Source organism: Mya arenaria, chromosome 3, assembly GCF_026914265.1.
Source record: "Mya arenaria isolate MELC-2E11 chromosome 3, ASM2691426v1".
In the NCBI taxonomy this organism is placed as follows: Eukaryota; Metazoa; Mollusca; class Bivalvia; order Myida; family Myidae; genus Mya; species Mya arenaria.
The window spans coordinates 87,619,054-87,640,457 of NC_069124.1; the positions used below are offsets into that span (position 1 = coordinate 87,619,054).

The 21,404-nt window shown below is 34.0% G+C and overlaps 1 protein-coding gene and 1 long non-coding RNA gene across 6 annotated transcripts in view; one reads left to right on the forward strand and one right to left on the reverse strand.

Moving 5' to 3' along the window:
- The first annotated feature begins 1,228 nt into the window (after positions 1 to 1,228).
- Positions 1,229 to 5,602, forward strand: LOC128229137 (uncharacterized). The gene is made up of 3 exons (XR_008260041.1): positions 1,229 to 1,323; positions 2,224 to 2,403; positions 5,200 to 5,602. It is a non-coding gene; the product is annotated as an uncharacterized LOC128229137 (long non-coding RNA).
- The window catches only part of LOC128229134 (FERM domain-containing protein 5-like), an 80,791-nt gene continuing 64,657 nt past the window's right edge, over positions 5,271 to 21,404 (reverse strand). The window contains exons 10-18 of one of the 5 annotated variants that reach the window (XM_052940843.1): positions 21,063 to 21,086; positions 19,734 to 19,822; positions 18,876 to 18,953; positions 18,613 to 18,681; positions 16,280 to 16,362; positions 15,241 to 15,264; positions 13,658 to 14,371; positions 10,340 to 10,357; positions 5,271 to 9,384 (exon numbers count right to left, since the gene is read on the reverse strand). In XM_052940843.1, the coding sequence (XP_052796803.1) occupies positions 8,780 to 9,384; positions 10,340 to 10,357; positions 13,658 to 14,371; positions 15,241 to 15,264; positions 16,280 to 16,362; positions 18,613 to 18,681; positions 18,876 to 18,953; positions 19,734 to 19,822; positions 21,063 to 21,086 (1,704 nt within the window). In that variant the 3' untranslated portion in view covers positions 5,271 to 8,779. The remainder of the gene's footprint in view (positions 9,385 to 10,339; positions 10,358 to 13,657; positions 14,372 to 15,240; positions 15,265 to 16,279; positions 16,363 to 18,612; positions 18,682 to 18,875; positions 18,954 to 19,733; positions 19,823 to 21,062; positions 21,087 to 21,404) is intronic. The other 4 variants (XM_052940846.1, XM_052940847.1, XM_052940845.1 and 1 more) reach the window with 4 other exon arrangements.

Genomic DNA, 21,404 nt, shown 5'->3' on the forward strand with positions numbered 1-21,404 from the left:
GGCCCTTGAATTTAAAAAAAAATAATATTTTTATTTTAAATTTCCTTTGAAAGGCATATTTGTATATTCTTAACCACATTTTCATAATGGGAAATCAAGTTATTTGAATGACTTGCGTCATTGTTTGGGCGGGCTGGTGGGAGGGCAGCATCAAAGTCACCTTATGTATCGAATAATTTTAGTTAGGTTTGACATAAAGAGACCAAACTTGGTATTATTACATCGTTATTGTATTCTAAGACAAAGCGGCGTAGTCGAGCAATTATATTATATATATATTATATTATATTATGCAAACAAGAGTGCCAATTGTCGCAAAATACGTCCATCCTTTATTTAGGATTCCAAGTTTGGTGGTAACTGGTTGTACGTTCACCAAATTTAGAGAGCAGACAATGTTAATACACAGCAAATTAAAGGGTCGTAACTCTGAGTGACATAGGCAACATGGCTGACCAAGATATTCTGCCCATATACATTCTGACCACATTTGGTGATGAAGGCTTCAACAGCTATTGATTGGTAATTGATTTTAGGTAATTTCTATAACTAAAGGGCAATAACTCTTGAGTGACTTGAGCGATAAGGCTGGTTAACAAATGAGGTCAAGATAATTTGTTGATTATTGGACAAAGGCTTCTAAAGTTATTGATGGGACAAGACAGATTTTAGGTAATTTCTATATTTAAAAGGCTAAAATGATCAAGAAGCTCAAACGATATGGCTGACCAACTTTGGTGATAATTGGAAAAAATGCATCTAAAGTTATTGTACTGGATGCAGCCCGCCTGCTCGCCCATAGGCCACGGGTGAAACTATAATATATCCCATTCTATGAACCCTCGTATAAAAATGATACTCTAGTCATTATGGTCACATCAATGGTCAAGCATAAGGTGGAAGAGGTACTTAATTATAATTATAGAACATTAACTGTCAAATTTAATCATATTTCAATCCATCAAAACAAAGATTCAATGATGGACCTGGGCGTTTTTCACAGCCCATATAGTTATCATTTCTATGGAAACATTCTTTACAAGTTAGTAACAGGCTTAATCTTCCATAAAAGGCATTTAAAACTATGAGTGCTTCAGAATTTTACATCACTAGAAATATTTGAACCTGTGAACTTCAATTTTACAGAATTCACTGACATGATGAGCACATTATATCTGACATTTGCTTCAATTGCTCAATGAATCGTTATAGGTCACACAGCAAGTTGGCCATTACTGGCAATATATTTCAAATTGGACAAGAATTCCTCATTTCGAAACTCAGATCAGAAGTGTCCGGATTTAACATGGGAGCATTTTTTAGGTAAGAATTGTATAACACACCATGTATAACTGAACATGTTTGTTTTCTAAACATTGCCATGCATGTATCACAGACACAACTGAAGATGACACACCACATTTATTTTAAGTTGCAAAAATTGTAGGAAAATATTGTTTGTTCTTCTTGTTATATACTTTCAGATTGAACAGATCCTGTGCACAATAACATATTTGGTTTGAAATGGTCTACATATATTCCATCATAACTTTTTGTATTTCCCCTTCAATTAACATAGAACTAAATTATCATTTAAAGGTTTTGTGAGAAGCAGTGTTTTTCACATCTTTCCTTTATTCTGCTGGTATAAAATAATTTTAATACTAAACAAGGCTTTCCAGCTCTGTCCCATAGAAAGTAGCTTTTTGTCAAAAAGGAAGCAGAAAGTATGAGTTATTGATGACAAAAAAAGAGGAAAATAAGGAGTAAAATCCATTTGAACATTTTAAAACAATTCCACATGCATGGACCCATTTCAATACAACTCTTATAAATTTTAGCCTGTATGATAGTTCAGAGATTTTGTAAATTTTATAACTATCAGTCCTCCTTAAGTGGACATTTTATCAATTAACTGAAAATAGCATTTTGGCAGTACCAGATCATCGGTGAAAAAATCAACAAATTAGAAGACAACTTTCTGACAACTTCGCATTGTGTTAAATTTAAAGCCCTTTTCGATTAAAGGTAAGAAAGTAATGGAGGCCTTTAAAAAAAGTTGGAAATAAATTGAAGACTAGATAGCCTGCCTAAACTTCTCTTGCATACTTGTTTTTCTATTATTATTTTTTATGATTAAAAATATTCTAATTTAGCTCTATCAAATAACCAAGTAGCATGTATCTTCAACTATATATCCAACACATGAAAACTGTTCCCCAGACTGCTGGTTGCCATGGTGGTTGTTGCTATGGTGATGTACCTGGTGCCCTGTGGAGTGGAAGGCTTCAAGCTTACCAAGGTGGGAATGTGCTACTGGGTGTGCCTCGATGACTGTGACGCGTGGGGCACCTGCTCTCCTAACTGTGAGCTTGTTGGGCCTTCAAATTACTGCTAAATATGGTATATAATTGTTGTTTGTTTCATGTTGTATATAAATTTCCATTGTAATAGCAGTGATTTATAATGAAATACTAGAAGATCGGGTAAAAATCAATGAAATAAAACCCTACATTAGTAGTGTCGAACAACATCAAGATAAACAATATTTTTTATGTGTCCTATATTGAGGCTTATAGTAATTACTCATACGTTAACAACGTCTAATAGTCATAACTAAATTCAACTAGAGCTATCACTGAAGTTGATTAATACCCCCGAACGCCGCCCCGATATGAAATTGAAGTCAACTATTTGGAAAGCCAACCTATAAATGACAACTTTATTTTATGGACTATGGTCATTGTAATTTTGTAAATAGTGTAATGATTCATGTACACTGAACTCTTTCTCATTGTGCTGTTCCATTGTATAAAGTTTTATTACATTCCATCCGGTAGTTTTCAAGTTATGCTCCAGACAAGAAAAAAGTAACAAAGAGAAATAACTCTGTAATTGGCTGAAATAGAATTGCGGTTTCTGTACACTGCACTTCCTCATATTATGATCTATCACTGTATGAAGCTTTATTAAATTCCATCCAATAGTTTTCAAGTTATGCTCTGGACAAGAAAAAGTAACAAAGGGCAGTAACTCTGTAATTAGATGAAATAGAATTGCGGTTCCTGTACACTGCACTTCCTCCCATTATGATCTATCACTGTATGAAGCTTTATTAAATTCCATCCAATAGTTTTCAAGTTATGCTCCAGACAAGAAAAAAGTAACAAAGGGCAGTAACTCTGTAATAAGCTGAAATAGAGTTATGGTTCTTGTGCACAGCACTTCCTCTCATTGTGCTTTACCATTGTATGAAGTTTTAATAAATTCCATCTAGTAGTTTGCAAGTAAATGTCTGGAAAAAAAATTGACAGCAAAAAACAAAACAAACAAAGGGCAATAACTCAGTACTAAGCTAAAGTAGAGTTATGGTTCTAAAAACTGCACTTCCTCTCATTGTGCTTTACTATTGTATGCAGTTTCAATGAATTCCATCCAGTACTTTTCAAGTTATACTCCGGACAAAAAAAGTAACAAAGGGCAATAACTCTGTAATAAGCAAGAATAGAGTTATGGTTATTGTACACTGCATTTCCTCTCATTATGCTCTATCATTGTACGAAGTTTAATCCAATTCCATCCAGTAGTTTTTAAGTTATGCTCCGGACAAGGTAAACTGCAATGGACCGACCAACAAACCGACCGAACGACCACAGGATGACTCCAATATACCCCCTTCAAACTTCGTTTGTCGGGGGTATAAAAAGTAACAAAGGCCAATATCTCAGTAATAAGCAAGAATAGAGTTATGGTTATTGTACACTGCACTTCCTCTCATTATGCTCTACCATTGTTTGAAGTTTAATCCAATTCCATCCAGTAGTTTTAAGTTAAGGACAAGGTAAATTGCAACAGACCGACCGACAAACGACAAACCGACCACAGGGTGACTCCAATATACCCCCTTCAAACTTCGTTTGTCGGGGTTATAATAATCAGAGAGCACATTGGAAACTGTGTCATATACAATACATTCATGACTTCAGATATCAGAGTTCAAGGTCACACTTTGAGGTCAATGGATGCAGATTTCATAGTATTCCCTCAGGTTTCCACTATAACTTTCAGAAAGAGAAATTCAAACAGCCATATTTATAGCAACTTGTAGCAATATTTCATGTCTCAGCCATAACTTGTTCACTTTCATTGGATTTTGGTTAAATGAACACAATGGAGGGGCGTTGTACATATCATTGAGCCAAAATTCAAACTTTGGAAATCAAATTGTTCATGGAAATTCTTGACAAGTTTCAGCTGAGATTTCAATTGAAATTGATGGGATTCTACAGAACCATGTTAGTGTATGTTGAGCATCCTTTTCATATTAATGGTCATAGTGACTAGTCACTTTTTTGTTGCTTCAGATTGTTGAATAATTCACAGTAATGTACTTCATTGCAATGCTTAAATTTCAACCACTTTCCAACAGTTTGTGATTTATATTAAACTGGGTTAGCACTTTGCTTATCTCTAACTCATAAAGAGACTGGATATGTAATTAAAAGGAAATCATTATTTTTGATTTTGTAAAAAATTGAAGAAATTAATAATATACAAACTTTTGATGAACATGGATATATCAGATTTAAGATGGCTAACCCACAATGGTGTTTTTTTTATCATTAAAGAGGCTGCACGACGTCTGATGAAATAGCGAAAAAAAGAAAATTGTCGAAAACTGACATAAACTCCATATCGATGTGTACAATGCATTGAAATTTTCTAAATGTAGTACCACAGTTTACAAATAAAAATATTTTCGCAGTTTTTTCGTATTTTTCCATTAAAAAAGATCCCTAGGTATGTCTAGTAGAATTCATTCCTTATGCGTGATTGGCTAGTCGATGTTATCACGTGATATTACCAAGTTATGTAAATAGCTTAAATATTCCAACCATTTAGGGTAAGCCTCCGTAGCACAGTGGATACAACACTGGACTGCAATTTTGGCGACACCAGTTCGAACCCGGTCTCCAACCCGATTTTCTTTTTACATGTTGGTATTTTTTTTACAATTATAATATCAAAGAGTAAAACATTTTATTATATAATTGTCCTGAGATTCGTTACAGAAAAAAACATTTTTGGTGCCAATCTGATGTATAGTCCCTTTAACATCTTCATTAACTCTTAGCAAGGTTAGAACATAGAACATTTGAACCTATAAAGGTCATGTATCAAGGTTTCTCTTCGTTTCAGTTATCTTGCTGGACAAACAGCAAAGACATGAAGGCCATTTGGTGGACAGCATAAACAGAAGAACCCACCAGTTGTTAGGGTGCATTTATTGACCTTATCATAAGCATGTAAACCATAGTTACCTGTAACATAATATACGTGATAATCACTCAACCATGATAGAACACACACCACTAAAAGCAAATGAAAGTATAAACTTAATGTTGTATAAAATTCTATATGATTTGGAACAGATTATTATGAATGAAGACATACTTATTACTATGACAGATATTGTATATATATGCAGACATTTATCATTATTCTGACACTGTGGTTTGAACAAGTATTAATTCAAATGATGTATTTCCAAGATATTTCCAAAATAGTTAAGACTTAATTGAAATAAACAGCTTTAAACTTGTGTTTTGATTATTCAATTGGTAGTTTTAACCTTGACAAAAATAGATTGTTAAAGAAGTATTTGGCATCACTGCTTGTTACGGAGGGAATGTAACTATGGTAAGCGTTCTGTCCTATATGGTGATATCCTAAACCAATGTAAATCTCAGTGTAACGTCATATTTAGTCAAAACAAGCATTCATATAATTATCAATGGTTTTCTTCATGAGACAAGACTTTATAATATCTACATAAACTCCTATCAGGTGGGACTTATAATAACAATAGTTTACATATAATGATATTTGCTACATTTCATTTTTATGTAGCAAGGTGCATATTTCAGTATTTTATCAATTTTTATACAATACCAGTATCTTTATAATATACTAAATAGAATTATAGAAATGATATCAAAACTGGATATCTAATCTGATTTGCCACCTCATCAAGACAACAGAAAACAAACATTAGGTTTTAAGACTTGCATATAAGTGCAAATGATATGTTAGTCATAATTTTAAGACATCTCTCATGTTTATCTCACACTGAACTCATTATACTCCAATTTGTGGGAAGTCAAATAAAAATTTGAACAAAGTAGATTAGCTCACAAAAATTCAAGTCCATTTCAAATAGAAAAAAATACAAACTTAAATCAAAAGGTTTTGCACAGAAGATGCCAAATGAACACATTTTATGAGGGAGATCAGCATTCATCACTGACGACAACAAACTTCCCAAAATGAACCATTCCAACTCTTAACAAAATATCAACAAAGTAAAATGTAAAATAAAAGCAAGAATAATCACACTAAACAAAAACTGAAAACTGAAACTTTTTAAAAACAAAAACAAAAAAACATCATAGCAAAAATAGATTCTAAATAAGGGTAAATCACATAGCAGTTAATATACAAGTATCTTGATACATAAGTGAGTTAATGAGCATTTACTCAAGGAATTTGCCACACAGTATGACAATAATGATCTTCTGCTACTTTATATAATAATGTATTTGCTGCACACTACTGTCTCTTAAGCACCACACAAAGACTGTTAAATTCTTGTTCAATGTGACAAAATAGAAACACATCTTGTGTGATATGAAAGAGGCTGAAGTGATATATCAAATGCACCTCAATCTACATTATACGATGTAACCAAACTATGTATGTTTAGTGTTAATACGCTATGAACATGAAACAATATGGTAAATTATTGTATGTGTCCATTAGCCTTGAACAAGCACCAACATGGAAGTATGTTCATGTTAATGTCAACAAGCAATTAACATAGGTTGCTGCAGTATGGTAGTTTGTACATGTAAGTATCCATTAGCCATGAACATAACCCCAATATGGCATTATGTTCATGTTTGTGTCCAATAGCCATGCACATGCCCCAATGTATTATGTTCATGTTAGTGTCCATTAGCCATGAACATGCCCCAATATGGTATTATGTTCATGTTAGTGTCCATTAGCCATGAACATGCCCCAATATGGCATTATGTTCATGTTTGTGTCCAATAGCCATGCACATGCCCCAATGTATTATGTTCATGTTAGTATCCATTAGCCATGAACATGCTCCAATGTGGTAATATGTATGAGTAAACTAGGGGTATATTTGCGATGAAGATAATGTAGTGTTTACTCAGCATGCAAACATGTCACTACAGTCTGAAGGCTCTTCTTTATGATGTGCAGGTTTGAAATATTTCTTGTGAATATACATGTTTGTCACTACAGACAAGACTTTAAATGCAAGAACTGATTTGCAAGAAGAAAATAAATATACAATAGATTACAGAATAACAGAAAGACTAAACAAAAGGAATGTTTCATATTGTCCGGGAACAACGTAAGAATGATCCAATCCATGTTGATCTTCCCCCAGAAAACCAGAGGATCCTCTCCACAAAGAACTCCAGGCCTGCTTACCATACATACATACAATAGTCATAAACACTTACAAATCGCAGGTCATGAATTTCTCTAAATTGTTCTTCTTACAATTCCTCAGGTTTCAGTATGAGAGTTTACCAATAATTTGGATGGTTTTCGAAATGTTAGAGTCAAGATTTATATTGGTTAGATATATTTCAATTATTATGAATGATGTCAGGCTAGGCGGTGGGCAAAAACAAAATTGTGTGGGGAGAGGTCCACGTTCAATATACATTTGACATTTAAACCAAGGACTTATGTGTACCTTTATCATCACTGAACAACATCTGTTAAAGTCTTTTGTTCATATAAAAATGGGCAAGAGAAAAGATTAAGCTATACATGGACATGCACCTAATCTTTACATGAATTAATGAAAATATACATACACAAATTTGGACATACTTATAAATAATGGTGCATTTAAAAACCTAAATTTATAGCTAAAAATCTACATGATTATAACTTAACCTTACACTAAATGCTAACACTGAAATATTGCAACCTGAATAATGACAGTACATAGTATGATACACAATCATATGAAAACATTTATTTTTGCAGTTTTCTATTTTTTCCAGCTTGAAGATAACGCCTGAATTTTCTATGTTGGAGAATTGTGCTGAATATCATACCACTGCAACAATAAATGATTTCATTCAAATAAACAATATAGATAGAACACAGCAATAACAAGCAACCCAAAAAGGTTTTACCCAATACAGAGAAATGATGCACATTATAAATGATGCCCGTTATAGATGATGCTTGGATTAAAATAAAGGCCTAGAGCCAACCCAACCACAACAACTGAGAACATACAATTCCTGCAGATTTCAGCAAAACACAGAAATGGAACAGCAGAAGCATTAATTTTTGTAGAACTTTCTGACTGATTCTGTATCTTTTCTTGAAGATAAGGACAATCTCATGTTTTATGATAAACATGATAATTTCTACATAATATCAAATATTCTTATCATTTTATAATGATCTGATTTACTGGTTATTCATTGATATAACTTGATTACCAAAATACAATAAATTTCTCAGTGATCAACCTTGTGATATATTGCAAATAGCAATCATCAATTGAAAATAGATCACATATAAAAACATCAGAGACAAGTATTTGTCTCATATGTTAAACAACCTGATTGAATGCATCAAACTAGCATAATGTTTATCTTCTTTACTTCATTTCTCATCTTATAATGGTTGATGGGTAAAAAAAAGTCCATATTATTTACAATCTGTTGACAATTTCTTCATATTTATGGCGGATAAAATCTCTGGTTGGCTCAAGGAAGGCTAGATGTGACCGTGCCTCGTTCATGAGGGGATGGTCAATGTCCGAGAACATCACCACACATGCTGACACAGTTAATGTGAAGAACAGGGAGAAGAATGTGTACGCGAAAATCTTGCCACATGAACAGCTGCCTTTTGCTTGTACGACAGGTCTGGTCGTAGGTTTAGTTTCCCTACTAGGCGTGTCAGGCTGGACATGGTTGTGTGTTTGTTCGATCTCTTTCTCAAGGTCCATGACCTGCTCCTCAAGGCTTTTGGCAACACCCTCGTCATCCTCATCCTCTTCCACGGTTACGTTGGGCTCGTATAGCTGGGTTGTGTCAGCCTCCCCAACCCGGGTCTCGCTGTCCAACGGGGAGGAGACACTGATCGTGGGGATTCCCCCATTCATTTTCATGGAGTCTGGCCCCGCAGCCTGTACCCTGTCAGCCCGCTGTTGAACCATGGTTTCCTCCATAACTGGAGTTTCCTGGGTCACAGGCCGCGAAGATTGGGGTCTCTCCGCTGTCCTTGCTTCAATGGGGACATCCACCGCATTTTCTGAAGATATCAAAGAAAACCAATTTCAAAACTTAAAACATACATGTAGTTGATATAAACACAAACTTTGATTTCTATGGCTTAGGACTGGAGAAGAATCCCACTTCATCAAGAGTACAGGAGTGTTCTACAACTACAGACCAACAGCAAGCACAGAGCTGTGGCAAAGAACATGCATAACAAGTGAATAAGCATACTAAATTGTGTCTTGTACAATTTGTATATATTACACATGTGTATAATCTCCTATGAAACAAAATACCTTGGAATTTTGATATTGAATTTGTGTTTTTGTTTCATTTAATAACATAATATATTGCTTCAAAATTTATCTGTGAAAACAGAATGATTTATTATGTGAAGCAGAGAATTAAATCTTTGGTGGCCAGTTGCTCAGCTGTTATCTATTCAATGTAGGTATACACTACAATAGCTGATAAATAGGAATAAATAGGATTATACCCATTGTTATTTTACTATGAACTCAGTTAAGGAAAGTTAAGCAACCGGCCATGAGGCAATCATCTACAATCCTGCAAATTAAAAGAGTTAGACTAGAGCTGAAGTGTAAATATTTGACAGATAAAGGTGAGTTTTATAATAAGCCATAATTCTTAATTGATCACAAAACTCCACAAGAGTCCAGTATTTTACCACAGCTTTACCTGGACATTGCCATTTTACTCTCTGTGCAAACCAACTTCCACCTGAGCATAACATGGCTGTTGTGTTTTAAAAAAACAATACCTGTTCCATAAATGTTGAAAGCAATCAAGGATACATATATACAAAAGCAGATAATGCTCAACAAGGCCAGCAAACACACACACACACACATAAACACTTCGAATGCAGTCCATTTGGTATACCAATTAAAAAAGCAGGTTTAAAAATATTTGTTGAAGGCATTTCTTCAGTCTAGTTATAGAGAAAGCATCTGTGATTATTGACTTACCTCCTGGTGTGGAAATGTCTAGGTTATGGAAAAGGCAATGTTGATTATTTAAGTTACAAATGGTAAAAACTTTATATCAAGTTCTATGTCTCTGTAAAAGGTCTTATCTTTGCTCAGAATAATTCATCCAAAGCCATTACCAGGCAACTGTTTTATAAACCTTAAGAATATGTTAGTTTAGTCTGTGCAAACTTCTGTGTACACTTTAAAGCTGTTCTTGATCATCTAATCAGTTAAATATACTTAGAACTAAATAAAGATCTAGCACCAAAGTAAGACCAATGCATGGGACCCATCTGTAAGAGGAGAGACTAACGACAAATATCTGTACTGGGCAGTTGCTTCACTCCGGACAATGCCTTAATAGTCAGACAGCTAATACAAAGAATTGACAAAACAAAACCTAATATAAAGTTATCTTCAAAACAAAATCCATGAATGGGAGCTACAATATTCCTAAATGGGATATTCTATGTGCAAGAGGAAAGCGTTTGAATTATCCTGGTTGATGAACCAATACACAAGTGACATGTAGCAAAATGTACATTTATTGTTGTCTGATTTTTATTAATTGTAACTGTATGTTCATATGAATATATGAAAGTAGAAAAACCCATTTCAGGTACCGGTAAGATACTGTACATGTTTGTTAATAACAAATAGTCTTTTCTGTGGTGTTTGGTAAGTTTAAATTAATAACAAATAGTATTTTCTGTGGTGTTTGGTAAGTTTAAATTAATAACAAATAGTATTTTCTGTGGTGTTTGGTAAGTTTAAATTAATAACAAATAGTCTTTTCTGTGGTGTTTGGTAAGTTTAAATTAATAACAAAATAGTCTTTTCTGTGGTGTTTGGTAAGTTTAAATTAGGAAATCTTTATCTAGATAAGCCAAGTATGAAACTCCGAGCAATGTTTTTCAAACTTGAGACAATGTGAAATACAACAACAAAAAAGATAACTGGTAGAAATTTTAAGCTTGTTATCCCTTGCCATGCATTGTTATTAAAAAAAATAATCAAGAAATGTCCAGAATGAGGCACTGTTTAATATTCCTTTATTAAAAAATCTGCGTTAAGAGTTACAGTGAGTTTCCCCTTTGCAAATTGTTTTTGATTTAATCTAAACAAAGTTGTTCAATCAGCTATAGGCAGTCTTTCATAAGTAAGAAAATGAACAGCATATCTGTCAAGTGGTAATGGCACTGCCTTTAACAACACGCCAACAGTGAGGATGAAACTCAATTTGTAATGACATTTCTACATATGACATATTACACATCATTAACATGTTAGTAAATAAGTTAATTGGAAACAATAATTGCTTAAGTGGTCATTTTCTAATATTCTAGCAAGTTATACGTTTATTTCTATTTTTTTATATCATAAAGATTTATTTGAATAAAGAAGTTAATAAAACGTGATATTTCTTATTGAACTGTTATCGTCTTCTGTTTATAAACAGGAATTGATGTCAGGAACATATTCAGACATGTGAACCTCTGGCTGTGCCAGAGAGGTAGATTTGTTTTTCAGAGAGGCAGATTATGGTCCAGAGTGGAAGATTTGTTTCTCCAGAGAGGTAGATTTGAGAGGTAGATTTGTTTCTCAAGAGAGGTAGATTTGTTTCTCCATGCAGAGAGGTAGATTTTACTAGATGGACATTTTTAAGTAATTTTAATGTGTCCTTTTTGGGGTAGTAAAAGTGTACTTGTCCGAAGTTTCTTCTTTTTTGCATTGTCACATTGTTTTGCTCCTAAAAAGTATCTAAAACTAAGAAACAAACACAAGCAGCTAACATTTATAACATACAGAATGGCTTAAATACATGAACTGTTAAAAATCTTTAAGTGCAGGGGACAAATCTTATTTTGGAAGGACTGGGATAGGGTATGGATGTGACATTTAGCTGTGTTCGTTTTAGATTAACTTTGATTAAACATTTTTAACATGCTGACATTAAGGAACTATATGACATTTAAAATCACTGTCCTTGAAGGAAAATTCATTCATTCAAAAATAGAATGTTAAAGAAAACAAACTTGAAAACTGTTTCTGACAAAATAGCGCCTGCTGAATATTCAAATTTTAAAAAGAAAATAATGATAGTTAACATTACAAAGAGCAATATAAATAGTTATGTGGTAACAATTAATTAAACTGTTATCATAAAAATTTCCCAAAAACATACAATCATTTGCCAAAAAATGTTCTACACAGCCATCAAAGGTGAGCACGTGCTAGTCTCGTGATACCACATGGTAAAGTGATATCACGAGTTGCGAATAAGCGACTTCTGTTTTATTGCTTTAGGCCTTCTAACTCTTTGTGATACAACAAGTTCACAATATATACACACTATTAGACGAAAGGGCCAATATTTCTTTGACACCATACAATCACCCATTTATTATCAACCTTTTATGATGTTATGAAAACAATGGACTTATAATGGGTGTTAATCTCTGCCATCCAGCAATGTGTGCAAGACAGTTACAATATGAGAATTGTAAGACATTACTGGACGTAAAATGCATTGTTTTAGATTTTGTCAGGAAAGAGGTGTAGCATAAGGTGGATCTCAAAAGTGGTAGATTTTACCTACTGGTGGAGTTCACATGTCTGCATATTACAAAACTATAAGGCATCAGACCTGGTGTGACATCATCATTTAAAAGAAAGCAAGTTTTGCTAAAAGTTTAATGTTGTGTTTTTAACTTGATATCATCTCAGTATTCACTCAACCTACATGTGGAATTCTAAACGATCAGATATATATATTTTTTTGAAATTCTTCCGAGTACTACATTTCTGCAATGCATGTAGCATGGTTGCGTGGGAAATGGCGTTCGCCTTGTCAGTTTGTGGTATTTGGTTCATCATCAGTGCAGTGAAACAGGTAGGTATTTTTTGCTATTTTTTACTGGAATTAAGCATTTGCTAATAAGAATCTGCCACTCATCATCATATGATATACAGATTTATTCAACTTGTCCAGAAAATATGCTACTAAGCTTGCCAAAGGCTTGTTAAATAACAAATTTCTTGAACACGTTTAATAAATTTGTACATTATATGACAACTTGTGACAGATACTCTATATAATTATATCAGTGAACAAAATGGCCCAATATTCAAAATATGAAAATAAATCAAAAATAAGTTGACCAATTAACAAAATGTAACACCTGACCATGAGACAGAAAAGTTACACGTCTACAAAGGCAGCGACTGGAATAGAATGATTAAATGATCTGTAACCAATGAACAGCAGCATAAATGAATACATGATGGTAATGATGGGTAGGGTGATATGGCTACCTTTGTATGCCAGTTTAGAGACGTCATCAACAGGCCGAGTCACAACTTTAGATTCCAGTTTAGCCGCCTTTGTGTGAGCAGGAATGACCACTGTTTCCGGACCAATCACTGTCTGTCTCTGTTCAACCTCGACATATTTTCTCACTTCCCGAGTAGTGTAATGACCCATCTCCCTAACATGTGGTTTCACATCTTTGTGGGCTACTTGAGTTACAGGTTGTTCCTGATTACCTGGTTCAGAGGCCTTGGGGACTTCATGTGTTTTGAACTCCGTTTCTTGATTTTTTACTTTAAAAGGGTCGAAAGCAGGCCTCTCTCCAGGCTTTACAGCATTTTGCTCTGGCGTCCTACCAGGCTTGGACTCAGGCATAGACACAGACACAGGCATAAATACTTCATCAATGCTGGTTTCTTTTGACACGGGCCTTGTGTCAGTCTTTTCCTGTCTGTACACCTCAACAGGCACAGACTGCTGCATGATCTCAACCTCGGCGAGAGGAGCCCGAACAGGAGCAATTGGCTCCTCTCTCTTAGTCTCAGACTCAGTATGGGAACCAGACATTTTCCTCTCGTTAAGTTGATCCCTTGACCTCCTACGACCTTCAGAATCCCGCCTTACGTTTTCCCGTGAACCCCGAGAGTTTCTACGCTTTTCGAAATTATTCGGTTGAACAGAGACAGACGGTGCACTGGTCATGTGCGGTAGAGTGTTCGCTGTAAAATATTAATGTTAGTAAATTTACACATGCCGAACAGTATCAGTTAACAGCAAACATTGGAACAAGGGTTTAACTTCATACAGGGGTATTTACATTGCTGTTAAGGTAACTATGTCCAATATAATACTCTAAATAAAAGGACATTACATTCAATTGCCTTTAAATATATATTTGATACGAAACAGATATTGTACTTGACGAACACTGACATGAGAATCAAGAAGGTTACTCTTGTGTATGGGATGATGTGAGTTCATTGAATTGTTTAGTTAAGCCATGCAAGCCTCATGAAAGATGCACAGACATGCTCTAAATCAGTGTTTAAATCTGCAAGCCATTTGTACTACAATGTAATAAATCTGCGCCGAGCAAAAATAGGTCTCATCAGATTATTTTCACATAATGATTTAAGCAGAAGATATGACGTGATTCTTCCATGTGACTAAACATGAATTGCAGCACAAATACTTATTAGGTATATTCAATTCCTTTTATGTAAAGAATATTTAATATAGCATGACAAAAACAAACATTTTAATTTGTTAACTATATATAAGTCATCTATATCAGATTGTCAAGGTTTGTACTGGAAACTGTAGTATTATTGTTGGTTTTGTCAACAATATACTGTATAATAATTTATGTAAAACATAATTAAACATAACTTTGCAAGTACAAATGACTTGCATTGATGTGAAGTTCATGAATATCCGACATAATCCCTGAAAAATGAACGCCCCACATACGTTAAAGATAATGAATTTAAATGAGATTGTTATAATGAATGTCTGTCAGCCTCTCAGCCAATGAAAATGCCTAAAGTATGAAAGGTGGGTTAGGATAACTGGTTAATTCCTAGCTTACCTCGGAAACCACCGGTGTTTTTGTCTACAAAATATAATTCAGTAACATGAACATACTGTCAGAGTTTAACACAATAATACTGTTAAATTAATGCAGCCAGAGTATCATGAACAGAATAAAACTAGAATAATTTTAAAACTATATAAACTATCCTAATTTTCACGGAAGTTGAGAGTTACAAATAGAGTTACTGTACTGAAATAATTCATGGTGAAAACGATACTCATGTTTTTCAGAACATGTGTCTAACCCATTTTCTTTTTGTATATATTAAAACTGTCCACAGACAAACGCAGTAGAACATGTTTAAATCAATCAAAATGATTTATTTAGATTTATGTCTTAATGTCTAAATGAAGCATATTACAATTATCCATGGCAACTAAATTTCTTCTTATCATTGCAATCAGATTTGAATATAATCAAACCAGTAACTGTGTTTGAATCTCTCGACTTCTGTTTCAATATATGATAACAAGACTTATTAGGATGGAACGACACTTTTATTATACAAAACACTTAACTCCTCACATCAACAACCTATAAACCAAATAGCAACATATCCCGACATAAAGAATGCTTAAAACTATCTCGGGAATCCCGTTTTGCTAATGGTAGTTACAAAATTAAAAAATTATGTTGCCAAATTTAATTCTTTTGGAAAGTTAGGTGTTTTAATTGTTGCACGTTGATGCGGTGTGGATGTGGGGAAGGAGTGTCACTGACTAGCTACACAAGAATGATCGATGAAGTGGGAGGACAGACATCGCACATTCGGCACTAAGGCCGGAAATGTATACATCATTTATATGGTTTAACATCTATTTACTCCGACCACAGTCAACAAAATGCCATAAAATGAAACAACTGAATCACAAATAACAGAAACATTATACACTTGTAGTTTACAACAAGCAAGGCACGCTGAGGTGACTATGAGAGGTCATTTATACATTGTCACTAATGATACATAAAACCTAAACATTTCAATTATAGGAGCGATCTGGTAGCTCCCAGTCCTGTGTTTGCTGTTACCTACCCTCTGTGATGGAGAGGTTTGCAGAGTTGCGCATGTGGATCTTTGCGTCAGACTTCCGAGAAAAATTGGGCAGTGAACACGTCCTAGAATCACAGAAACCATTATGTCAATAAATGTTATATCAATTCCAAGTCAAGCAATACATTTACACAGTAACAAGTCATAATTGGTGCTTGATGATTATATACATATTGTAAAAGATATTAGTTGAAACTGTGAATACTCACTGAACGCATCTATTGCAGTAAAATAGTTCAAATCAACCGTAACATTCTCATCTCAGACACAATGATTAGGTAATGAAAATTGCTCACAAATAAGTATAACATGAATTACTCTAGTAGATCACCACCTTACATATGATCATCAACACTTCATAGCTTAGATTTCTCATACTTAAAATAAATTTTGTTTCTCAAAAGAAAAATGAGTAATGAAAATTAGGTGTAAAACAAACAAGTTATGAGCATCTTTCACTAGTTGCTGCAAGTAAATCCTGTATGTAATTTAAAATTTTCAATTTCATGAATTTATAAAGCAGAGTTCAAAGAAAATCATTACCAAGTAATTGTCTGTATCAGTATCTAAGACGGACAAAAAGTTCATGCAGATTCATGCAACTTTTCATCACAATGGCTTTAATGCCTTCAAACAAATCTACTTGAAACAAACGTCTGTGACAAGATCAAGGGAAGATTGCCTGCTATTCTACAGTGCCAAGGTCATACATAAAGGATAATGAAAGTAATGTAAATGAAAACTGCTGTTGGCAACATATTCAATGATAAATCAGACCAAATCAGCCTCATCTTGTAGGAAAAAAACGCTGACAAAAAGCAAAGCAGAAATGTGATCGCAGAAAGCTGGGGCCGTATTCATGAAACAACTTAACAATTTGAAATTGCCTTTTTCCACATTTGAATTTAAAGGAAAAAAATATATTTGTATACAAAAAGTATGAAAAAGGCAAGAAAATGGTCTCAGTTACAAAAATATGTAAATAAACTTCATGACAAAAAACCCTTTTTCTTTGCTTTTTTGGATAATTTCACTAAGATGAAAATTCTCACAATGATATTTTTGTGAATACAGCCCAAGATTGTATTGAGATACGGCAGTGTGGCGTAGAACACAGACAGAGGCAGAATGGTGACAGGTTTGCTACATGATCTGCTAGCTCAATTTATTAACACTAACCATAAAACATCTTTATACCTTAAACAGTTTATTGCTATGCAATGTTTCTTTTCATATTACATTTATGGTTTGCTATTGGTTAAGACTTTGCTTTTTGTCAATTATGTGTTTGTGTCAATGGAATGTCAAAATACTACATCAAATGAAAACCTCACGTTTGGTTTATCTTTATTCCATGTAATTGTTTTATGAAGCTATCAATGCTACACCTGAAACAGTTATTCACTTGAGAAATTTTAAGAAAAACTAGCATAACCCCTTAATGTGGCTCAAGGTTCATAAACTTAACAGTAAAACCTAACTTAACTAATATAAGGCACTTTGAACAGCAAACTATTGTAAATAAGCAAATTTTTATTTTTTCTCAATAAATCTCATTTTAATGAGTATAAGCTTGGAGCATACAACTGTGTACATAAGGCAGACATTCAAATTGTAAACTTAAGTTTGCAAAGCTTAAAACACAACTTCAGCATATATAATTCTGATTGATAAAGGTTATTGTAAATCTAAACTAAGAGTAAGAGAACTTGGAACATTTTCATTGTCTTGCAGTGAGAATAACTTACAAATGAAATTCACAAAATGTGTGTGAAGAAGGATACGCAATGATTACATTAAACATATAGGTATTTGAGATTAATGCTTGCAATATTAATATGTGTTTAAGTTTAACCATAATTTGATGTATTCTTATATAATTCCTTTTATCTTTCAGTCTCTGGTTCCTCAGGTGTTCACATTGTTTGCTTTTGCAAAAAAGCCTTTGAGAAAACAGGAAATGAATTCAGCAGTGAGTGGCTGAGTGAACATGTGAAAACCGGACATCCTTTTGGCCTGTGGACTTTGTGGACAGATTAGTTAGCCTTGTGCACAGTGGGCATTGTGAACAGATGGTGTTGTGAACAGTTAAGTGGCCCTTATGAAGAGAAGTCCCTTATGCCTTGTGAATAGTGGGCCTTGTGAACAGTTATGTGGGCCTTATGAACAAAGGTCTCTGTGGAAGTGGGCATTTTGAACAGTTGGAGTAGTGAACAGTTTAGGGGGCCTTGTGACTAGTGGGTGTTGTGAACAGTTTAGTGGGCTTTTTGAACAAAGGGCCTTGTGAACAGTTGGTCCACAAGGTGACTGCTTACCTCTGGAAATCAGGCTCCTTCCTCTTGATATCCTCGCTTGCCATGTATGCCTCATTCTGGCATCGTCCACTTGAAACAAAACATTGATTGAAATGAACTTATGACTTCTTCTTTTATGAAAGAGTATTGAAGTCGAGATATTCATTATTATTTAGTCAAGATATAAACATAATTATTTAAATACCACAGAAAAAATATGTACAAATTACTCAGTAAAATGAAAATGTGGGATGCATAATGTGTTGCACGAAAGATCAGCATACCTGAACCTGAACTTTGAGCCCCGGGAAAACAGACTGCCGCCCGACCGAATTTTCGGTGTGTGGAACGAGTTCTGCAACCTGCAATACACATGCAATAGTGAAACATTGGATATGATATGGTAGACAGATTATATGATAAGGCAGGGAAACCATCTGTATCAATTTTTTTTTAAATTGATCAGTATTTATATCCATGGTTTTAGTTTAACTTCTACTATAAATACTGTCAACACCTGTTGGCTAGATTTTCATGTCGTCTCAATTTCTGTACAAAGCATGGCTCAATTCTGCCATTCTTAAAAAATCCTGGCTCAAGGTCATTTTCGTGGTCGCAGGTACAATTTTACATCTTGTTTTGTTTGCTTGGCTTGATCAAACCAGATACATTTAGCTGTGCTTGATTGGTGTGGTATGATCAAAGGTAATCAAGCTTAACAGTTTGTGTGTACATGTCACCACTTTAATTGCAAGCTGTCTTTAATTGGCATGAGTACAAAATGAATTAATTGAGTCACTATAAATCTCTCTGTGTTTGAGAAGGTAGCCGATATTGAGACATACTATGTTCATACTGTAGTATGGAGACTACTCACTACCGGTAATCCATTCTGCTCAACAACAACAACAGTATTCAAGTGTTGATTCAAGTTTCAGACATGTTAACATTACCGCGGATATGACAAGTTCTGTAGACCTCCTATAGGACATTCATAGAATTATGCTGTATTCTTTTACTAATGTCAAAATGCCTAGAAAATGCCTGCTGGTAAAGTGTTTGACATAATGACGCAAATCTACATCTCTGACACTGTTTAAATGTATAATATCCAGCCAACTACATTAGGGATAGGCACATACGTGAAGAAGAACTGCTGCTCAACGGCACACCGCCACAAGTACTTGCACGCTGCCACAGACAAACACTTGTACCCGATTGGCTGATGTTTCTATAACATAAAATACAGCTCCATTTAGACTAAAATTCTTTTATCCCAAAAAATACTTTGTCAAATCAAACCTTGATTAAAACTGGTTTACAGTGCGACCCCACTAATATATATATATATATACATCTTATTTTCCACTGAAAAGAATTAACAAAGTTACTGTGCTGTCACCAACAGAGTGCTGTTAGAATATACACATTAAAGTAAAAGGTCATGCAGGCCTTTTCAATAATGATCTTAGCAGATTATAGTCGGAAATTCAAATTATCTTAATGTCATAGTTGTATTATTTTCCTAAATATTCCAATGAACTGATCTTTACTATTATATAAAAATGAACACAAAGTATAAAGAAAATCCATGTGTTACCATTTGTGATGATAATAAAGATTTGAGATAACTGAATTACGACTAAACTCCTATATGGAAACAGGCCTGCTCTGAAGACAATATTATAATTTTTCAATTAATACTTTTAAAATTAACTTGTAAGTTGCCTTGAATGAAGAATTAACAAAAGTACTTTCTTCAAAAAGGTATCATTACAGGTTGTTCAGGAAAATACCAAAATGTCTGTACAGGGGAAGTTTATATTAATATAAGCACCCAGTGGACCGAGTGATAAATATTGACCAGCTCTCCAAACCTAGTTGTCCATGACAACCAAAGAACCCCATGCTATAGGAACATAATAAAGTACACCAGTAAGCTGTTCAATTAATAAAGCTAATGCATGCAAAACAACTTATTCTTTAGGATTTATTCTCTTGAACTAACTCAAGTCCATCGCAATTAACTAAAGGCTCACTAAATTACAAATCAAAACAAGTTTCATACAAATTAATATACTATGAATTAATGACGAAAAATAAAACACCTGAGATTCATAGCACCTAATTATTGGTTAACAAATTTATTTAATAAAGAACAATCTATGAATAAACTGACACTTTTCAATGCTATCAAAAGTATAGCAATAAAACCTTTTGAAGATTTAATGAATTTATGTGCAGGGTATAATACCAAACAAAATCACAACATTTTCCTTCAAAAGAATATCAATTGAGGAAAAGTGCAAAACTTTACAGACATAATGTCAGGCAATTAAGCGTAGGTACTGCTACGATATATATGGTGTGTGGCTTTGTTAGAGGAGTATTGTCCGAGTTAGTTCCTTCAATACGTATATGTTCCCATAAACAAGGGAGGTAATAAACCATGTAGGATTTCCTGTCCTCACCTTCTTGTGGCTTGTATCTGCATCCTGACAAGATTGTAAGCATGAAAAAATGATACATGGAAGTGTATTAGAGAGAATAGGAAATTTCTCATTAAAAGATTTGAACCTACTGACTAAAAGTTTGTTAAACAGTTCTTTGTGCTGTCACTATAAAACTTATGCAGCTATCAAAGATTGTTTTTCTTTTAAAACTACTTATTGGTCAACCAGTCTGTAAAAATCAGCAAATATTAATTATTTCATGTTTCAATAATGTGGTTCATCCATGTATGAAAACATTCGGTCAGTGAATTCATGATTATTTCATCCATGCACTGATCAAATTTCATACATGGATGAACC